The sequence below is a fragment of the Canis lupus genome, chromosome 27, assembly GCF_011100685.1.
Source record: "Canis lupus familiaris isolate Mischka breed German Shepherd chromosome 27, alternate assembly UU_Cfam_GSD_1.0, whole genome shotgun sequence".
In the NCBI taxonomy this organism is placed as follows: Eukaryota; Metazoa; Chordata; class Mammalia; order Carnivora; family Canidae; genus Canis; species Canis lupus.
The window spans coordinates 40,022,718-40,042,166 of NC_049248.1; the positions used below are offsets into that span (position 1 = coordinate 40,022,718).

Consider the following 19,449-nt stretch of genomic DNA (forward strand, 5'->3'; position numbering starts at 1 on the left):
GGGCTCATCCCAGTGGGAGAAGAGGGTTCTTGGAGAACAGGCCGTGTGCCATAGCACTCTCTAAAATACCTACCGCAGCTAATAGGACGGACTGTGGAACATTTGCCAAATGGATATGAGTAACTGAATGACATGAAACTGCATTTTCTCTAACGTCAAAGCCCATGCTCTTTCTACTACATCATATAGCCTTCCAAATGTTTCCACTTGAAATGTTTTCATTGCTTCAGTAGGAGAATGGTCTTATAGTAGGTATCCCCAGGAAACAGATGGGATACTCAAATTAGGATAGTTTGGGGATCTTTGCAAAGGATCATATACAACAGTGTGAGCTAGGTGTAGGGAAACTGCAAAGGGGCTACAGTATCCCAAATCTGGTATTAGATGGGCTAAGCCTGAGAAGGTAATGGGAGGTGGCAGTTCCAAAACTTAAAAATAGAGAACCAGGTAAAGAAGCCTAAATGACAGGAGCTGAGATCTTAGCTAAAGGGACTCAGGTGAGCTTGCCATAACAGCCCCACAGGGAAAGAGCTAGAGGATTAAAGAGCCTAACCTCACATTCCTACTTGGCCTATACTGTTCATTGGCTGAACCCAATAGAAAGCCAGAGGTAAGGGGATCTGTTGACATGCTTGCTACTGCATGAGGAATTGATCTGAAGAGGCAAATAGATAACGAGGTCTGTAGACTAGAATATAAAAACAAACGTGCAGAGAGAGGATCTAGACATGTTTAATATTCATGTCTTGGGTAAGCCATATTTCTATATATTAAAGTGAATATTTAGCTTAAGTCAACCGATAATAAGGGGCTCAGAGGTTTTCTTGGGGGTTCAAACCTTCCTCTCCAATTAGAAGAGCTTTGTTATTTGGTTAATACATCAAGCTTCTGCTTAAGACTTCATTGAGAAGATAGCGCCACACCACCTCCAGATACTGTGCTAAGGGCTCAAAGATGAATCACAAACGTGGGGGAAGATAGAAAAGTAATTAAGTAAGAGCACAGGGTTAGGAAATTGCACAGGTCATGCAGGAAACTCAAAGTCCAGTGAGCCCAGAAAGGGGAAGGGGTCAAGGAAGGCTTCCTGGAATAACTGCAAAGGGCAGGTAAGGAAGTTCCAAAGACAACGGCGTTGTCCAGGAGGGAAGAGGAGCCCGACAATTATACAGTTCGCCAAAATGGGGCGACCACCAGAAAATAAGTAGGCTACGTATGGGGGGGGGGGGGCAAGACTAGGAGACAGGAGGACTCGCTGTGAGGGGCAAATATCTGCGCTCAGCCCTGCCTCCAGCCTTGCTCCGCGCCCATCCCACCCCACCCCACCCCACCCCACCCCATCCCATCCCTAACTCCACCGAAGGGGCGCTACATTTCAACAATTCCACTCAACCGCGAGGGTATCCCAAGCCTAAAATCCGCGCCTCCGGCGGGGGCGGCGGCTGCCGAGTCTCCCAGAACTCGAGCTGGCGTCTCCCGGAAGTCTTCCGGTGAGCGCGGTTCCGCCCAGGGGCGACCAAGGACAGGGCGCTCATTGGCTGCCGTAACCGAGCTCGGAGAGGCTGGGGAAGGCTGATTGGCAGTTGTGGTGGTTCTGGGCTCTCTTTCCCCGCCTCCCGCCCCCAGGGCCCCGCCCACCCCCTCCCCTCCCGCCAATCGGCTCGCGGCCCACGGCCTCATGGGTAGTTTGGGCGTGGCTCCGAGCCGGGCTGGGAAACATGGCGCCGGCTTGGGCTGGGGCGGGGCCCGGGCGAGCTCGCAGCCTGAGGGCGGCTCGAGCTGGCACCGCGGCTAGAGTTCTGGATTCCCTACCCACGTTTGCAGGCCCTGAGCGCGCGCCCTCCCACGACAGGTGGACTTGCATCCGGATTTATGAGCGGGCTGGGACGGGACGCGCACCGCGGAGTGACTTCTGGTGGTTGCAGTCACGTGGGTGTCCGCGGTCCCTGGGCGCTTTCCGTGTGCCCGCCGGGGGCCGGGACCGGGGCACAGGCTGCGGTAGGGAGGCCTCGGGGCGGCTGCTTCTCTAGCCCCCCCTCCCCCCCCCCCCCCCCGGAGCCCGGGGCCTCGACTGAGAAAGTGCTTGCCCTGGAGGAGAGCGTGAGGTCGCTCCGCCTGACTCTACGGCCTTCGCGGCCACGCTCACCGTCCGCCGTGGCCGCGGGAAGCGTTGCGGCGACACAGCAGACCCCTCCTCAGGGCCTGGAATTCCTGCCGCGCCGCGCGTGGCTTCAGCTTTAAGGCTTGATTCTATCTTCGAAGGACCAACTCTTCGTGTAAAGCCTGTGCCCCGTGCTTGGGGACAGTTTTTCAATAACGTCCTTAGGAGTGACGCTCTGGGATTGGTGCCTGCGTTAGAAGTGCCGTTTGAACGTGTGTGATTTTGAGCAAATTCCTTGACTTCTCCGAGCCTCGGTTTTGCATCTCCGAATGGAAGTAATCTGGTACTTGAAGGGTTTTGTGAAGATTAAACGTAGAGCTGTGAGAACACAAGTGCTTGATCAATGTGAGCTGCTGTTCCCGTCTTCCCAGTTGTACTTTGTATAGGGCCCTTAAAACGTTTGCTCTTCATGTCACCATTATTTGTTCTTGCCTGCCCTATTAGACTGAGCTTAAAACCCAAACTGTCAGCGCACAAAAGTGTTGGGCAAATGTAAAGTCAAGAAGTTCCTTGGAAAACTTTTTAAAAAGCACTCTTTCTTTTGTTTGCTTCCTTTTTTTTTTTTTTTTCTTTTTACTCTAAAAGGCTCTTTTGAGACAGGAATTCTCAAACTTGCGGAAGCTGAGATCCTAGGGGGAAGAATAAACACTTCTTTTGTTCTCTATGGTAATCAAGAAGGCCCCACCATTCCCCTTTCTACTTGACAACTTTGGGCAAGGTTCATCTTTTTTTTTTTTTTTTTAATTTAAAGATTTTACTTCTTTATTCACGAGAGAATGGGCAGAGGGAGAAGTAGACTCCATGCAGGGAGCCAGCTGCTAGACTCAATCCCAGGGACTCCAGGATCAGGCCCTGGGCATGAAGGCAGGCACTCAACCCCCGAGCCACCCAGGCAGTCCTTGCAAGTTTCACCTTAAATTTGGGTCCCTGGCCTCTTTTTTCTCAAACCATTTATTTTAGAAAAGTTGTAAATCCCAATCTTTCTCTACACCGCCCCCCCCCCCCCCCGGCTTTTTTTGGCATTCTGAAGTCTTTAATAACAAGCTCTGTAACAGCTAAGTTATCCAGCACAATTACGGCCGAAATTTTTGATTTGATTAGCATCAATTCTTGTGGAGATTTATTTTTTTTGTATATATTTTTTTATTGGAGTTCTATATGCCAACATACAGCATAACACCCAGTGCTCATCTCATCAAGTGCCCCCCTCAGTGCCCGTCACCCTCTCTAGCCCCTTTTTAAATGTATATGAATCTTCTTTAAGCCTTCTGTCAATTTTTTTTTTTTCCTTCTGTCAATTTGAAGGCCAGTCTTTCTCATGGCTGAGGAACCATCCTTTTGAAATGTAATCCTCCGAAAGATAGTATTCCTATTTCCTAATGTCTATGGAAGGGTAGGAACCCAACATCAATGGGCACCTTGCTCCAACGGCAAAACTACAACCTGTAAGCTTACTTTTCCTTTCAGTAAGACCAGTCACCACACACAGCTGGCCCTTACTGCAGCTCTTTTTTCTTTTTTTTTTTTTGTAAAGATTTTATTTATTATTTGAGAGAAAGAGAGCAAACATGAGTAGAGGGAAGAGGGAGAAGGGGGAAGCAGTCTCCCTGCTGAGCAGGGAGCCCATTGTGGGACCCCAGGTCCCCAGGATCATGACCTGAGCCTAAGGCAGACTCTTAACCAACTCAGCCAGCTAGGCAAGCCCCTTACTGCAGTTCTTAATAACTCTCCAGCCACTTGTTTCATTAGAGTTGAATTTCCTATTTCAGTAGTCTTTAAGTCTTTCTTTCCTGTTTAACTATGCCTGGTGTAAAATCTCTTTGATAATGAAAATTTTATGTTCTACTTTTTTTGTTTCTTCTCGATTACAGTGGTGTTTCATTTCTTCACTGCTGCTGAGAAGGCCTTCTCACATGTCCTCTGATATCTAGAGATAAACCAATTTGGACTCAAAAGCTTAGAACTTTGTGAAGCAGTAGCTTCAGTAGTGAAGCTACTATTTTAAATTCCTTGCAGAAGGTAGTGTGATGTGTATGATGTGGAAAGGGTAGTATATTTTTTTGAGGGAATCCTGACTGAAGTGCATTTATCTTATGGAAGTGGCACCAGAAAATAACAGACCTGTCCCATTTTCTATTATTATGAAAGGGGCATGAGAAAAATGTAATTTTCAAAGAACAAGCTGGCTTAGAATATAATTACCCTCTCAAGGGATGCTAAATGTGGTTAAGGAGAGAAGCTAGAGGAAGTGAGAGAGGTCAGGGCTGCAAATGGAAAGACATCTGCAATGGTAGGTAGTGTGGAGAAGTGTTCCTTAAACTACAGGAAATGGAGTTTCCATTTAAGATGGGAGTAAGATGCAATAGGATTGAGTTGGAATGAAATGAAAGGTGGTTCGGAAAAAAAGAAGGCAGTAGGGAGAGTGGAGTTAATTGGGAGTCCAAACCAGGAAAGGAAACTAGTGGTTTGAGAAGCTTGACAGATGCATTGACTACTTGGATCAGAGTTCATGTTACTTAAGGAAACTAGAAGATTTAGGGAAGGGGTTTGACAGGCTAGCCTTTCTCACTTCCCCTTCTCAACAATATGCAAGCATAAACATAAGTTGAATGCATTATTATGGTGGCATTTAATGCCACTCATAGGTTCTTCCTCATGGACTACCAGAGGCTAAGAATATGGAGTTCAGAGTGATGATCCTTAGTTTTTCATTTTTTTTCTTTTCTCTGACTTTTCTTATGTCAACACTGCTCCCTTATTCTCTTTTTCTGAACTTTTTCTCATTTTCTTATGTAGAAGTGGGGTGGAAGAAGGTGGGTTTAGGATATGAGAGTTGGAATGTGAGAAAGAAAATAAGACTAAAATGGTAAGTTAAAAGAGAAGAAAACTTTACTCCTAAATTTATGCAAAACTCAGACTGGGAATGGCGTGTGAAAGTACTGTACAAATAAAATGAAATGGAATCAAGTGCACTTATGTCTTTATCAGATCCCGTTGTGATAACATAGAAGAAAAACAAAGTCTCGAATTATCCTGAAAAGGACCAAGATAAAAGAACACTTGATGAGTAATGGGTGTTATACTATATGTTGCCAAATAGAACTTCAATTAAAAATATATATATATATGTAAAATAAAAAAAAAACAAGTGAAAGAATAAAGAATAAACTGTTATATCCAAAAGAAAAAAAAAAAAAGAGCACTTGATGAAATCAGACATGAGCATAAGCCATCAACAGGATCTTCCAGGTCTGCTGCTAGTAGGAAGAAAATGATGAATGCTCTTTCCTGGAACCTGTTAGCATGGGAGGATTCCCAATTGTCAGGGTTAGGGGAGGGAGCATTTCTTCTTGGAGGCTTCCTACTAGACAGACTCTGCCTGTGCCAGGCTGGTCCTCCCAAGGGCCCTCACCATGGCTCCTTTCATTTCCTTGTTTCGAAAACTATAGATGATGGGGTTGCACATGGGGGTGATGATGGTGTAGAGGAGGGAGAAAGGCTTGTCTTTGTCAGGGCCATGTGTGCTGCGAGGGTTCATGTAAGAGAACATGGCAGAGGTGTAGAAAAAGATGACCACAGTCAGATGGGAGGCACAAGTAGAGAAGGTCTTCCCTCGACCTGAGGAGGAGGCTCTGCCAAGGATGGAGGCCAGGATGCGGGCATAGGAGATGACAATGAGCACCATGGGGCTGAGCAGCACCACGACGGCATCAGCAAAGATTGTCCTGAGACTAAACTGGGGGTCTCCACAAGACAGGGCAATCACTATGGGGGCCTCACAGAAGAAGTTCTCTATGTGGTTGTCTCTACAGAAGGGACCACGAAATGTCATATAATCCAGCAGAATCCCATTGATCAGCCCAAAGAACCAGGCAGTACTCACCAGCTTCACACAGACCTGCCGGCTCATGATCTGGGCATAGCTGAGCGGGTGGCAGATAGCAACATAACGGTCATAGGCCATAAAGGCCAAGAGGATGCACTCAGCAACACCTACACCAAAAACCAGATACATCTGGGTCAAGCAAGAGGCAAAGGAGACAATGTGGTTCTTGACCACCAGGTGGATCAGCATCTGTGGGATAGTGGTGGTGATGAAGCAGACATCCAGGAAGGACAGGTGGCCAAGGAAGAAGTACATGGGGCTGTTGAGCCTGGGGTCTGTCCAGGTGATGAAGATGATGAGGCCATTCATGGCCATGGCAAGGCTGTAGAGGGCTAGGAAGAGAGCAAAGAGTAATGCCTGAGTGGAAGAGGAGCTCTGCTCAAAGCCCACGAGGATGAACTCTGTCACTGTGCTGCCATTCCTTAGGTCCACTGTCTTGGACCTGCTTGAGGAGGGAGGACAAGAAAGCACAGGTGAGATAGTTTGTAGGGAATGTAAGGTACTCACTTGAGCCCAGAGACCCAGCTATAAAAGACAATGAGTGGTGGTCAATGTTTTGAACATTAGGAAAAGATGTAATTGACAATGTTGTGGGGCAGTGAGGATACCAGGGTCACCTATCAAAAACAGGAAGCGATAGTTATACTTTATTCTGATTTGGGCAGGCCTCAAATGAAGTACCACATCTGCCCCAGGGCTGTAAACACTGAGGATTAGCCACTCTCCAAAATGTGTTCAGAGGTGCAAGGCTAAGATGGTTGGACCTGGAACCCATGGCAATGAGGAAAAGTTTAAGAAAGTGAGGAATGGAGTATTTGAGGGAACAGCATGCTGGCTGTTAGCTTATAGAAGATCATATTTGGGAGATGTTTAGACACATTTTCCTAGAAGAAAAAAAGTGCTCAGCCTTACTGTATGTATTTAAAATGATGAATGGGTTGAGGTTTCAGAGGAAACAATAACATTCTCCCCTTCAGCATTGCCCCTTAGGTGAGAATGATTTGCAAATCTCTGGAAACAGCCATGCTTACCAGTCATCTACCATCTATCCAGACTCCGTCTCCCAGTGGTTGGTGCTGCTGCATCCACCACCCATGCTGTGCATGCGGGAGATGGGGCCTAGTTCTGAGCTCTTGCATGCTTTCTTAATGAAGGCAGTTTCCTACAGAGGTTGGAATACAGGGCTATGCACCGTTGGGTGAAAAGGATGCAACCGTTGCCGTGAGACAAGGGAAGGTATGAGTGGAGCACAAATTCAGCATTTCTGGAATGGACCTTCAGAAAACTTTGACTTGTCCGTTTGCTTCCAGGATAAGTCTTGTTCTTTTCCCATCATCAGAGAATGAACATTCAGGATTCTCATGTCTTTTCTCATTATTGCAACTTTTAGGAAGTCATCATATTCATGCTTATTTTTTTATTTTTTATTATTTTTTAATAAATTTATTTTTTATTGGTGTTCAATTTGCCAACATACAGAATAACACCCAGTGCTCATCCCGTCAAGTGCCCCCCTCAGTGCCCGTCACCCATTCACCCCCACCCCCCGCCCTCCTCCCCTTCCACCACCCCTAGTTCGGTTCCCAGAGTTAGGAGTCTTTATGTTCTGTCTCCCTTTCTGATATTTCCCACACATTTCTTCTCCCTTCCCTTTTATTCCCTTTCACTATTATTTATATTCCCCAAATGAATAGAAGATATAATGTTTGTCCTTCGCTGATTGACTCATTTCACTCAGCATAATACCCTCCAGTTCCATCCACGTTGAAGCAAATGGTGGGTATTATTACTCATATTCATGTTTAATCTCTCTTGCACTTTTCATCTTGTCTCAGAGTTAGGATTCTAGAGAGATCCCTTCCACTCTTAGATCCTTATAGATGGTTAGTATTTTCCTTCTTACCCTTCAGTTCTGCCAACCACTCTTCTTCATTTTCTTTTCTCTCAGGCCTTTCCCCACACGTTCTTACTCTACCCGTATGTTAGTCTTTCCCCCTCCTTTTTGCACTTCCATTTCTCACTGTTTTCTTCTCCCTCTCCCTTTCTCATATTTGGTGTGGGTGTCTGCCATTCAGTGACCTCTGGTTGGACTCCCCTTCCTTCTCTGTCTCTTTAAATATCTCATGTTGCCTATCTTAATTTTAGAAGAGACTTACCCCATTACTGCCACCCTTTTCTGCTTTGGATTCCCTCTAGGTGATTTCCTGATACGCCAAGGCAGTAGGCCATTCCCATCTGTACTTTGGGATGTTCCCCTAGAACTTGTCTCTAGAACTCCTCTTCAGGACTGAGAGAGGGCAGGGAGGGTCTAGAGCAATGTTTAACCCGAGAAGTGGCTTGGGATCATGGGACCAGTGGACATGTTGTGGCTGAGGTCAGAGTCTGGGCAATGAAGGCAGTGAGCTATGCTCCAGACAAGCCTGGGACTTGCCCAAGAAGACACTGAAGCTCAACCTAAGAAGGCCGTAGGATCCATAGGATTATATAAATGCTTATTTTGGTTCATTGTGCCAGAAAGAATACCTGCTGATAAGTGGCATCTAGAGGGGTTAATCAGCCAAGCATTTGTATAAATAAATAGGACAAGGACTTGAAAATCACATCCTACCTCATTCTGTGGCTTGGATGGTGATGATGTTTATCACTGAATCACTGCAGCAAATAATAGAGAAAATCTCATGGTGTCTGAAGAAGAACTGGTCCACGGAGGATGGTCTGACCTGCTGGTCCACTCTGGAAGATAGTTGTGGTGGTACCTTGTCAGTTCTTCAACATCCATAATATAGATGATGAGTGTTTACTTAAATAATACTACTACGTTACATTATATACTGCACTTTAACTGTCACATATTCCACTTGTTAAATCAGCGTACTTGCTCCACTTTTTCATACTATATGTTTGGACCTTCTCGGGACTTTTAATTCTATCCCAGTGCTGAGTTTTAGCACCCTGACTTGAAAATCACATGTCCTCTTAATTGTCACTTGAAGAATAACCAGCAGGAATATAAGAAAACATCATCACCTTTAGCTGTAGACAACCCCTTATTCTGTAATATAAAACAGGTCCTTGTAGTTGTTTCCAAAAAAGAACTTTCTGAAACTAGACATCAGAAATTGTTGCTCTGTGGTCTAAAACTAATGGTGAACCTCTAAAATATCATTTTATTAGTGGTCTTAATAATGGCTGTAGAAATATGTAAATTGATGTCTGTTTTTAGAAAGGTGTATATATACTTGTGAGATTTCTCTGTTAAACCAGAAGAGGATTATGGGATTTCTTCTGCCAAGGGTATAGATATAAAATACATAACTGTCTATGACCCCTTAGGTTTCTTGTTTAAAGAGTCTAGGGTGTGTAATCTCATTTAAATTCATACTAGTTTAATAAATATTTCACACATGCCATGACTTTTTATTGTAATTTAATTATTTAATTTAATCTAATTGAAGAACCTCTGGTAAGTTATGTTGGCAATGCAGTTGAGCAGTTTGGCAAGGAGAGAGGAATAGGGAGGAAGTTTTCAGCTGTGGGTCCAGATTGGCTTCAGAATGATTAATTACACATACTGTTCTGATTCCTTTTAGAACTACTTGCAAGCAAGATACAACTTTACAAAAATTCCAAGAGCCTCTCTGCAGAGCAGTGATTTGTGTTGGAGGAGCAGCCAATAGGATGGTGGAAGTAGGACTATTTATGTGTCTTACCTCTTATGGTTAATCATAGACTTAATGGGGTAAGAATACAATGCTAGATACTGTTAGGGGTGGGTAGGGAAGGAATAAGTTCTTCCATATTCCCGATGTTTCCTTTCTATGTGTGATAACATAACATTCTTGACCTTTCTTTCATCATTCACATGCTCCCATGGGGAGTGGAGTGGCTTACTGAATTCATGATTCGAGAAGGAGAAACAAAGCACGAGTTTTCTGTCCCTTTCTTGAGGTCAATTTCCCCTTGGGAGTGAGTGGCCTTCTCCAGAGCAGACTCTACCCCTGGTTAGGGAGACTTTGTGGTTGTACAGTCGTGTCAGTTACAGGGGAATAGGTTTGTCTGTTTCATTCTCTGCTTCTGGATTAGGAAACCAATGTCTGCTTTGTTAAAATAAAGGTGCTGTTTTAGCCTTCACCTGCAACCTGTCTCATTGCTCAGATGATTCAGAACCAGGTAGGAAGAGCAGTGTTATTTGCTGGACCCCTCAAAATCCCTAATGGTATTAGCAGTACATAATCACATATATGGAAATAAAATTCAAAGAAAGAAATGTGATAGAGCTTTGGTTAAAATGACAAGAAACCTTGAGTGACAATGATGTCTGAGATGATCCTGAGAGGGAAAGTTCTGCTGTTACACATATGCTGAATGCTCAAAGCACAATGCTGATGAGTTAAGGAAAAGAAAAGTATATTCCATGATCACAGGAACACAAAGAACAAAGACTGCTATCGTAGAATAGCCTGGTGGGATAATGTCTCATTAAAATGTTAAGATTCTGATTCTTGTTATAACTACTGAAGAGGAGTAGGACACTATTGAATACATTTGACAGCCACAATGTTCCTGTTTCCTAAAATGCTATGATAATGGAATGATAATATAACACAGCACCGTATTGGAGAGTATGCCTGCATTAGGAATGGGTTGGTTGGGATCCCTGGGTGGCGCAGCGGTTTGGCGCCTGCCTTTGACCCAGGGCGCGATCCTGGAGACCCGGGATCGAATCCCACATCGGGCTCCCGGTGCATGGAGCCTGCTTCTCCCTCTGCCTGTGTCTCTGCCTCTCTCTCTCTCACTGTGTGCCTATCATAAATAAATTAAAAAAATAAAAAAAAATGTTTAGGAATGGGTTGGTTCACTTAATTTGCAAATGAGCTTATTAGCATTCTTAAAATCATGTGTATATATATATATTTTTTTTAAATAAAATCATGTATATTTTTAGAAAGCTTCAGCTCCTGTGAGGCTTGGCTATCTTCTAGCAGGTAGATAAATAAACATATAAATAAAATGTGTAAATACATACAATGTGGCTCTAGTAATTTCAAATCTAACAAAGCTTGAAATCTGGTTTCTCTAAGCCCTTCTTTTTTGGATGAAATTCATACTTTCATGACCTTAAAACCAAAAATCATTATTTTTTCTGAGCAGAAAAACTTTGTGGTGGATATATATATATATATATTCTGAAGTTCAAGGAGCCCCAGGAGTGAGAAGACATGATTCAGGGTGTCCATGCATCTCAGAGATGTTGTGCCAAAACGTGTGTGCATGACAGCATTTTTCTTGGAGAGCTCATAGGCTAATTAACTTCTCAACAGCAACTGGAACCCAGAGAGGGTAAGAATCTTGTCATCTAGATATTTGAAGTCACTAAGACTTCTCTTCTTTAGACTGAAAGTGAAAGTTTTCTGTCATCTTGCTACATTGTTTATTTTCTCAAAAGTGTCTCCAAGGAGAGTGGCTGAGATATGGTTGAGCACTCAACTCTTACCACTAGTAGCCACTTAATATTATATTATCACTAAGAGGTCTCAAAAAAAAGTCCACACAAACATTTTATTACTTGCTTGAGTTTTGGCTTCCAGCCCTTATGTTGGAGGGCTCCTAGCTCCTGCTGGGGTTGACCACATGGTAAGTTTTTTTTTTCCCCCCCCGTGGGTCACTTAGTGTCCTAGGGCCTAAAATGCTAAAAGGAAGTGAAAATCCTCCTGTTGCTATCCCCCACACCTATAGACAAATCTTGACCTCATAATAAAGCGGAATTATCAGACCTAAGAATATACAGAATAGGGTTGGGGTGGGTAGGAGGGTGCAAGAAGATACCTAATTAAATAGCATATTTATGATATAAGTTCAGAAAATGACATTCTAAATTACCACGGAAGCGGTACTTCTGAACCACCAGATATTACCTAGAGAGAATGCCAATATTTTTATATTGGGAGAGGAAGGAGGAGGTGGCAGATATATATATATAAAAAAAAAGGAGCTTCAGTGCAGTTGAGGTAGTTTGCTGAGGGAAAACCTCTATGGTGATCAGTGGTTTTGTTTCATTCAAGTTTAGGACAAGCAGAAATGGTAGTTAGAGGAATTTTCTGTCCCACAGGGCTTTTAAACAATGATACAAGTGCCTCAGGGGTGTAGTTTCCTGCTCTGTAGGTTTTTGAGACTATTTCAATGAAAGTTCCAGTATGTCAGGTCTGGTTTAGACTTGGTCCAGTACAAAGACAAAGGATAGACACCAGCCTGCATAGTTATCAGTGTCCCCAGGAGGATCCATGGTTCCTCCTCCTAACCTCCTTTCTTATTTAATGGTATTATTTGGACTCTTAGTAACCTAAATCAAAAACCACAAAGTCGCCTTCCACTCTCCTCTTTGTAACCTCCATAATATATTAAGTCCCAATAATATTCAATTTTCCCTACTCTCCTACAGACACCCTGAATTCCAGCCACAGCTCACATTCCCCCACAAACACCATAGTTTCTTGACCTCCAGGTCTCTGTGTAAACTAGTCCCTCTTTCTGGAATACACATTTTCTCTATTTGACAAAACCCTGCTTTTACAAGACCAACCTCAAGTCCTGCATCCATGAGTGACGCCTTCAACTACTCTTGCCCAGGTTGGCCCATAGGAATTTACATTTTTTCCTGCATCTTCTAGAGGAAACACTGATCACATGCTATAACATCTTCCTCTCTCTACTATAAGCTCTTTAACCACAGAGATTTTGCATCCTAATCTCTGGGAAGACTGCCTAGCACATAGCAGTCTTCAATGTACATTCACCAAAAGAATTGTAGAATAAATGACCACCTGAGTTCCAACTTTCTACATTATTTAATGCCGCCATTGATATCAACTTAGAAATATATTTCTATAAACATTTTTCCTATAATATGAGGAAAAACATACTTGTCCAATGGCTGTTGTGAAGGTTAAGAGGAAATTTATTCATTCAGTCAAAAATGTGTGTGCGTGTGTGTGTGTGTGTGTAAACATGTATATACATAAATCACACAGAACAGTATTTGTAGTAAGACAAATCTAAAGTCTCCTCACCTACGCCTGGATAAACAAAAAATATTAGCTAAGGCATTTACAGTTTTAAATGTCAGTAATGCTCCAAATGCCTGAAGCCTTTTAAAAATTGATTCCACAAAGTAAAAAATGTATTTCTAAGCATTGTTAAGTTCCGGCAGAGCATGCAGTATGGTTGAAGGTAGAGATATTTTACAATTTAACTGTACTATGATATAGTTAAGAGCTCCACTAGGGCTTCAATAAAATATGTGGTATCTGGAATGATTCTAAGGAGCTTAGAGAAGAATGAGAGAAAAGTGAGAGATCGTGAGAGAGAGAAGAAGGGAGAGAAACGTGTATCGATACAATAGAAGAGAAAAAGGGGGAAAGACAGAAGGATTCCTAGACAAACAAATGGATGAACTTAAAAAGAGAATACTTATATATTTAGATACTCAACAAATATCTGGAACCTGGTATCTCACCTTATAGAGAAGCAGTGAGGCTAAGGGGCTAAGGACGGGGACTTTGGAGGCAAGCATACCTGAAATTCAATCTTGGCGTTGTCACTTATAATGTGCAGTTGGCTAGCTGAGTCACAAGTTTTTTCTCCTATAAAATAAGGATTAGCTAAATAACATGTAACTAGAGGTTGCCATGTATTGCACATTAAAAAAACATTAGATGTGATCTCTGTTTCTTCTCCCTCTCTCTGTGGTTTCCCTTCACATGTGGAAGGACTACTGTAAACATCCGGCCAGCTTCCCACATGCAGAAACAAGAGAAAGGAGGATCTCAATATTCCTAATGGTTCCTGCCTCTCTCTGTCAGAAGGATCTTTCCATCTAACTCAGTTTTCCCCCCAAATATTTGAGTCCCATTTACTCTTAATCTGGCTTACAGAAACATTGCAAAAACATCAGCCTCAAGCTCTGGAGCACAATCACTAAGAGAGGATCATCCATGAGTCAATTCTCAACCTCTCTTTCTCCAGGGAACAAGAAAGCAAAATACCAGGTAAGTAGAAAATACCAACATGCACAAACACCAAGCGGAAGGGTTGAGAGAAGAAAGAAATGAGAAAAAGTAGTCCTAGACATAGTGGAGAGATCCCACCCACACCAGACAAAAAAGGAGAAAAGTTAAAGCCAAAGAGAGAACTAGAGACACTGCAATAGAGAGAAGGAACTAGGAAAAGTTTTCACATGTCATAAGATGGTGTATATGTGGAAAAGTTAGGAACAGGTGACCCTGCAGGGAAGGGACAGAGAGAAGCTCATCAGGAGACAGAGAACTAAGGACCCAAATCATGGCACAGAATAAATGAGGAGAAAAGCCAAAGGTGGAAAAAGAGACTGAGAGGGTGACTAGGCAGGCTAGGCATAGCTCCCTGGTCATTTGGAATCAGAATCAAATAGCCAGGTATTAAGGTACTGCTCCCTCAAGTTCTGGAAATGAAAGACTGAGCTTCTGGATTGTCTCCCTCTCTGCATCAGTTACAGACGGGTCTTTGCAAACCAGACTGGCCCCACCAGACACATGCAAGGCATGTGCCCCTCATCCAGAGGCATGAGCATTGCTGGGCAGACTCTGAGAGCCTGATGGAAACTCAGGGGGGTGATTCAGAGAACAGAGTAGTCGGGAGAGAATTAGAAAAGCAGAGACGGAGGTAGGCAACTAGAGAGGGAGAAATGGACAAGCTGGAGGTTAATGGAGTCTCCTTCATGGCCTCCATGTGCAGACCCTTGGTGGCATCTGAACACAGGTGGTCACTGAGGGAACCAGGGGGATTAATCTCTGAAGGATGCCAACCAAGTCAGGGTCAGCTTTCAGTGCAGAAGTGAGCACGTTCACTGACCTTCTCCATGGGCTTTGGTAAATGAAGGCGATGACATTGGCTGTGCTGATCTCAGGCCCGGAAGAGGGATCCACAGTCACAGAGTGAGGGTGCAGTGAATTCTGCTCCAAACCAGAAGCTTGTTTATAGGGCAAGGAGTATATGCACACAGGCAGGTGTGAGATTCTAACCGGTTACTGTGGGGGAGCCAAGTATAATAAGGCCAACAACTATCTTCTGTGAGGTATTACCATTCTAACTGGATCCCTAGGGACAGTCCAATAGCAGTTGATTTCAAGGCTCCCTTGTGAGGCTATGTCCATGGCTGGTGGTAAGTAAGGTGTAGTAGAATAGTCTCAGGTTTTCCAAGGGAAGTTCTGGTCCATTTATCAGATACCTTGATAGACAAAGGGGCCTGGCAAGTATCATTATCCCCATGTCTACAGTTTCAAAAATGGGAGCCCTTTCACTCTGGTCTGTCAATTTTATTTTGAAATTATTTTCTAGCTAGGATTTCTGATGATGTAGGCAGCGCTCCCTTTGTCCCCAGTGAAATACTTTTTCATACCATTATGCTGCATTCAACACAATGATAACCATTGTGTTGGTTGAGTACCCATTCTGCTCCAGTCAACTTCTTCAATGATGTCGATAGGGTGGTAAACACACAGTCACATGCTCTCCTTGATAACATGCTCCCCTACTAACCAGCATCCTCTACCACTCCCTGATCACACTTCCTTCCTTCAGATCTGAAGAACCATTTTTCTCCTGATCCACCCACTGCTCTTCTAAAATCCAGCCTGCTCAGCACTGAATTAGATTCTGCATCACCTAAAAAAACCCCGCAGTTATCCTCACATCCCCTCAATCATCTAAAGCTCTTCTTTGTACTCCTGGAGACCCTAGACTCCTATAAAATTTATTCATTCTAAATGTGTAGGATGGCTTTTTCTCTCCACTCCACCATATACCCCCAGCACCATTTTCAAATTAAAAACTAATTTATTTCTTTGGGACATTTCTGTAACATAACTCAGGATGGAGGAAGGCATGTTTTTAAAGCATAAAGCACAAAAGTTAAGCTTCAGGATATTGATCTTTGCAGCACAAGATATCTGAGATTCCTTCAGATTTCCATCAAAAAATTCTCAGAAAAAAACCAATTTGTCAACCTTTTATTTTTTTTATTTTTATCTTTTTAAATTTTATTATTTATGATAGTCACAGAGAGAGAGAGAGGCAGAGACACAGGCAGAGGGAGAAGCAGACTCCATGCACCGGGAGCCCGATGTGGGACTCGATCCCGGGTCTCCAGGATCGCGCCCTGGGCCAAAGGCAGGCGCTAAACCACTGCGCCACCCAGGGATCCCCTGTCAACCTTTTAAAAAATAGCTATTTTTATAACCATTAATTGATATGCTAAGAAGAAAGCTTGCTGGTCTACTCATTTCCTTATAACCTCTTGTCTACAACATTTTATTGACAGAATTCCAACCCAAGCATGATACGCAATTCAACTTCGGGTGACAAAATATTTATAGATGACCCTGGGACAACTAAGGGTAAGAAGCACAGCCCTTTGGGCAGCAGACATCTGCATAAAACTTTAATTCCCCCAAAACTTAACAACTAAAAGCCTACTGTTGACTGGAAGCCTTACTGATCACATAAATAGTTGATCAACACATATTTTGTGTTATATGTATTATATATTGTATTGGCACAATAAAGCAAGCTAGAGGAAAGGAAATTTTATTATGAAAATCACTAGGAAGAGGAAATACATTTGGAGCACTGTACTGTAAAAAATCCATGTGTAAGTGGTTTTTCATAGTTCAGACCCGTGTTGTTCAAGGGTCACTTGTAAATCAAAAAAAGAGATGTCCAAAAGTGGTATAATTTCCAGAGCCATTAGAGCAAGGAGTTGTTAACTCTACTGATGCTATGTGACATAAGTCTGTGTATATTTCCATTTGTTTAGATTTTCTCTAGAGACTGTCCATGAATCATATGCATCTTTCCATGAAGGATTGCCTGTTGTCATTAGGGTTATTCCTATGTACTTTACATTTTGGATACTATTTAAGTGGCATCATAAAATTTTAATTTTCTTGTATGTTTGTGGGTATAAAGAATGCAATTCAGTTTTTGTATATCGATTTTGTGCCCAGTAACCTTGTTAAGATCTACCAATTTTAGTGTATTATCTGTACATTCTTTTAGTTTTTCTATGAAGACCACCATACATCATCTGTAAATGATGACAGTTTTGCTTTTTTATTTCCAGTTCTTATACCAATTATCTATTTTCCTTGCTTTATTGTACTTTCTAGATCTTCCATATAATCTTAAGTATGTATACACATACACAATGGAATATCTCTCAGTCATCAAAAAGAATGACGTCTTAAAAAAAAAAAGAATGACGTCTTGCCACTGGCAACAATGTGGATAGAACTAGAGGGAAATAAGTGAGTCAGAGAAGACAGATACCATATGATCTCACTCATAATGTGGAAGTTAAGAAAGAAAAGAGATGAACATATGGAAAGGAGGAAAAGAAAAAAGGAAAGGGAGACAAACCATTAAGGACTCTTTACTTTAGAGAACACAGTGAGGGTTGATGGAGGGAGAAGGTGGGGATGAGCTAGATGGATGGTAGGTATTATTATAATTTTAAAAATATTTTATTTATTTATTTGACAGTGAGAGAGGGAGAGCACAAGCAGAGTGAGTGGGAGAGGGAGAGGCAGGCTCCCCACTAATCAGGGAGCACAATCAGGAGCTCAACCTCAAGACCCCAGGATCACCACCCAAAATGAAGGTAGATGTTTAACCTCTGAGCTACCTAGGCACACTGGATGATAGATAGGTATTTAAGAAGGCACTTGTCATGAGGACTGGATATTGTATGTAAGTGAGGAATCACTGAATTCTACTCCAGAAACCAGCAACCAATATTGCACTCTATTTTAACCAAGTAAAGCTTAAGTGAAAAAAAAAAAAAACCTACTATATTGAATAAAAGTAGGGTAATGGCTCCCCAGGCTTATTTATGATCTCAAGGTAATTTTAATGTTTCACTTTTGGGGGAGGATATTTGCTGCTAAGTTCTGGTGTATAATGATTTTAATAGCTTAAGGAACTTCATTTCTATTCCAGGTCTGCTGAGAAGTGTTGTTTTTTATAAAATTATAAATAGGCATAAATGTTTAATAAAACAGATGACTTTCCTACCTCTACCGAGATTGCAGTGTGATATTTCTTCATTTGTCCTTTAATGTAGTGATTTACATAATTCATTTTCTGATGTGAAGTAAACTCTGAATTAGTACTGGAACAAACTCAACTTTGTTCATGACATAAGGTATTATATTTTTAATACATGTAGGAGACCGTTTTTTTAAAGAATTTTGCAAGTATGTTTGAGAGTGAGATTAGTTTATTTTGTCTTTAACAAGTTTTGGTATTGAAATTATCATTTAAAGAGTTGAGGCGTTTCCCTCTTTTTCCAGTTATCTAAAATTAGATTACTTTTCCTTGGTTGGTAGTATTTGCCTCAAAATCCTATGTCTGGTCCTTTATTTATAGAAATATTATATAAATATTTTGTCAACTTTTTATTTGAATTCTATTAGTGAACATATATGTAAGTTTGGTTTCAGGTGTAGAATTTAGTGATTCATCTGACATATAACACCCAGTGCTCATCACCACAAGTGCTCTCCTTATTATGCATCCCTCATCTAGCTTATCCCTTTCCACCTCCCTCCATGAATGCTGTTTGTTCTCTATCATTAAAAGTCCCTTATGGGAGACAGAACATGAGAGACTCCTAGCTCTGGGAAACGAACAAAGGGTGGTAGAAAGGGAGGTGGGCTGGGGGTGGGGGTGACTGGGTGACGGGCACTGAGGGGGGCACTTGATGGGATGAGCACTGGGTGTTATTCTATATGTTGGCAAATTGAACACCAATAAAAAAATAAAAAGCTGGTATAAAAAAAAAGTCCCTTATGGTCTGCTTCCCTCTCTCTTTTTCCTTCTTTCCCCATGTTCATCTGTTTTTGCTCTTAAATTCCACATGAGTGAAATCACATAGCATTTGTCTTTCTCTGACTTATTTTGCTTAGCATAATACTCTCTAGCTCCATCCATGTCATTGTAAATGGCAAGATTTGTTCTTTTTGATGGCTGAGTAATATATATATATATATAGTAATTTATAGTAATTTCCACTACATATATATATGACATATATGTAACTTTACATAACCACTTAATATATTACCACACACCACATATTCTTTACCCATTCAAGATTCAATGGGCATGTGGACTCTTTTCATAGTTTGGCTATTGATAATAATGCTGGTATAAACATTGGGGTGCATGCACCCTCTCAAATCAGTACTTTTGTATCCTTTGGATAAATATGTAGTAGTGCACTTGGTGGGTCATAGGGTAGTTATAATTTTACCTTTTCCAGGAGCTTCCATAAGAGAACTGCAAAAATGAATATTGCGACTTCATCAAGATA

The 19,449-nt window shown here is 42.2% G+C and overlaps 1 protein-coding gene and 1 long non-coding RNA gene across 2 annotated transcripts; one reads left to right on the forward strand and one right to left on the reverse strand.

Moving 5' to 3' along the window:
* The first annotated feature begins 1,695 nt into the window (after positions 1-1,695).
* LOC119877651 lies at positions 1,696-18,133 on the forward strand. Its single transcript, XR_005380104.1, has 6 exons — positions 1,696-2,503; positions 9,635-9,783; positions 11,196-11,384; positions 13,976-14,089; positions 16,399-16,474; positions 17,619-18,133. It is a non-coding gene; the product is annotated as an uncharacterized LOC119877651 (long non-coding RNA).
* On the reverse strand, positions 5,514-6,582 carry LOC102155554 (olfactory receptor 10AD1). The gene has a single exon (XM_038577491.1). It carries the CDS (start codon positions 6,357-6,359, stop codon positions 5,523-5,525), a length of 837 nt encoding a protein of 278 aa, XP_038433419.1. The 5' UTR covers positions 6,360-6,582; the 3' UTR covers positions 5,514-5,522.
* Positions 18,134-19,449: the final 1,316 nt, after the last annotated feature.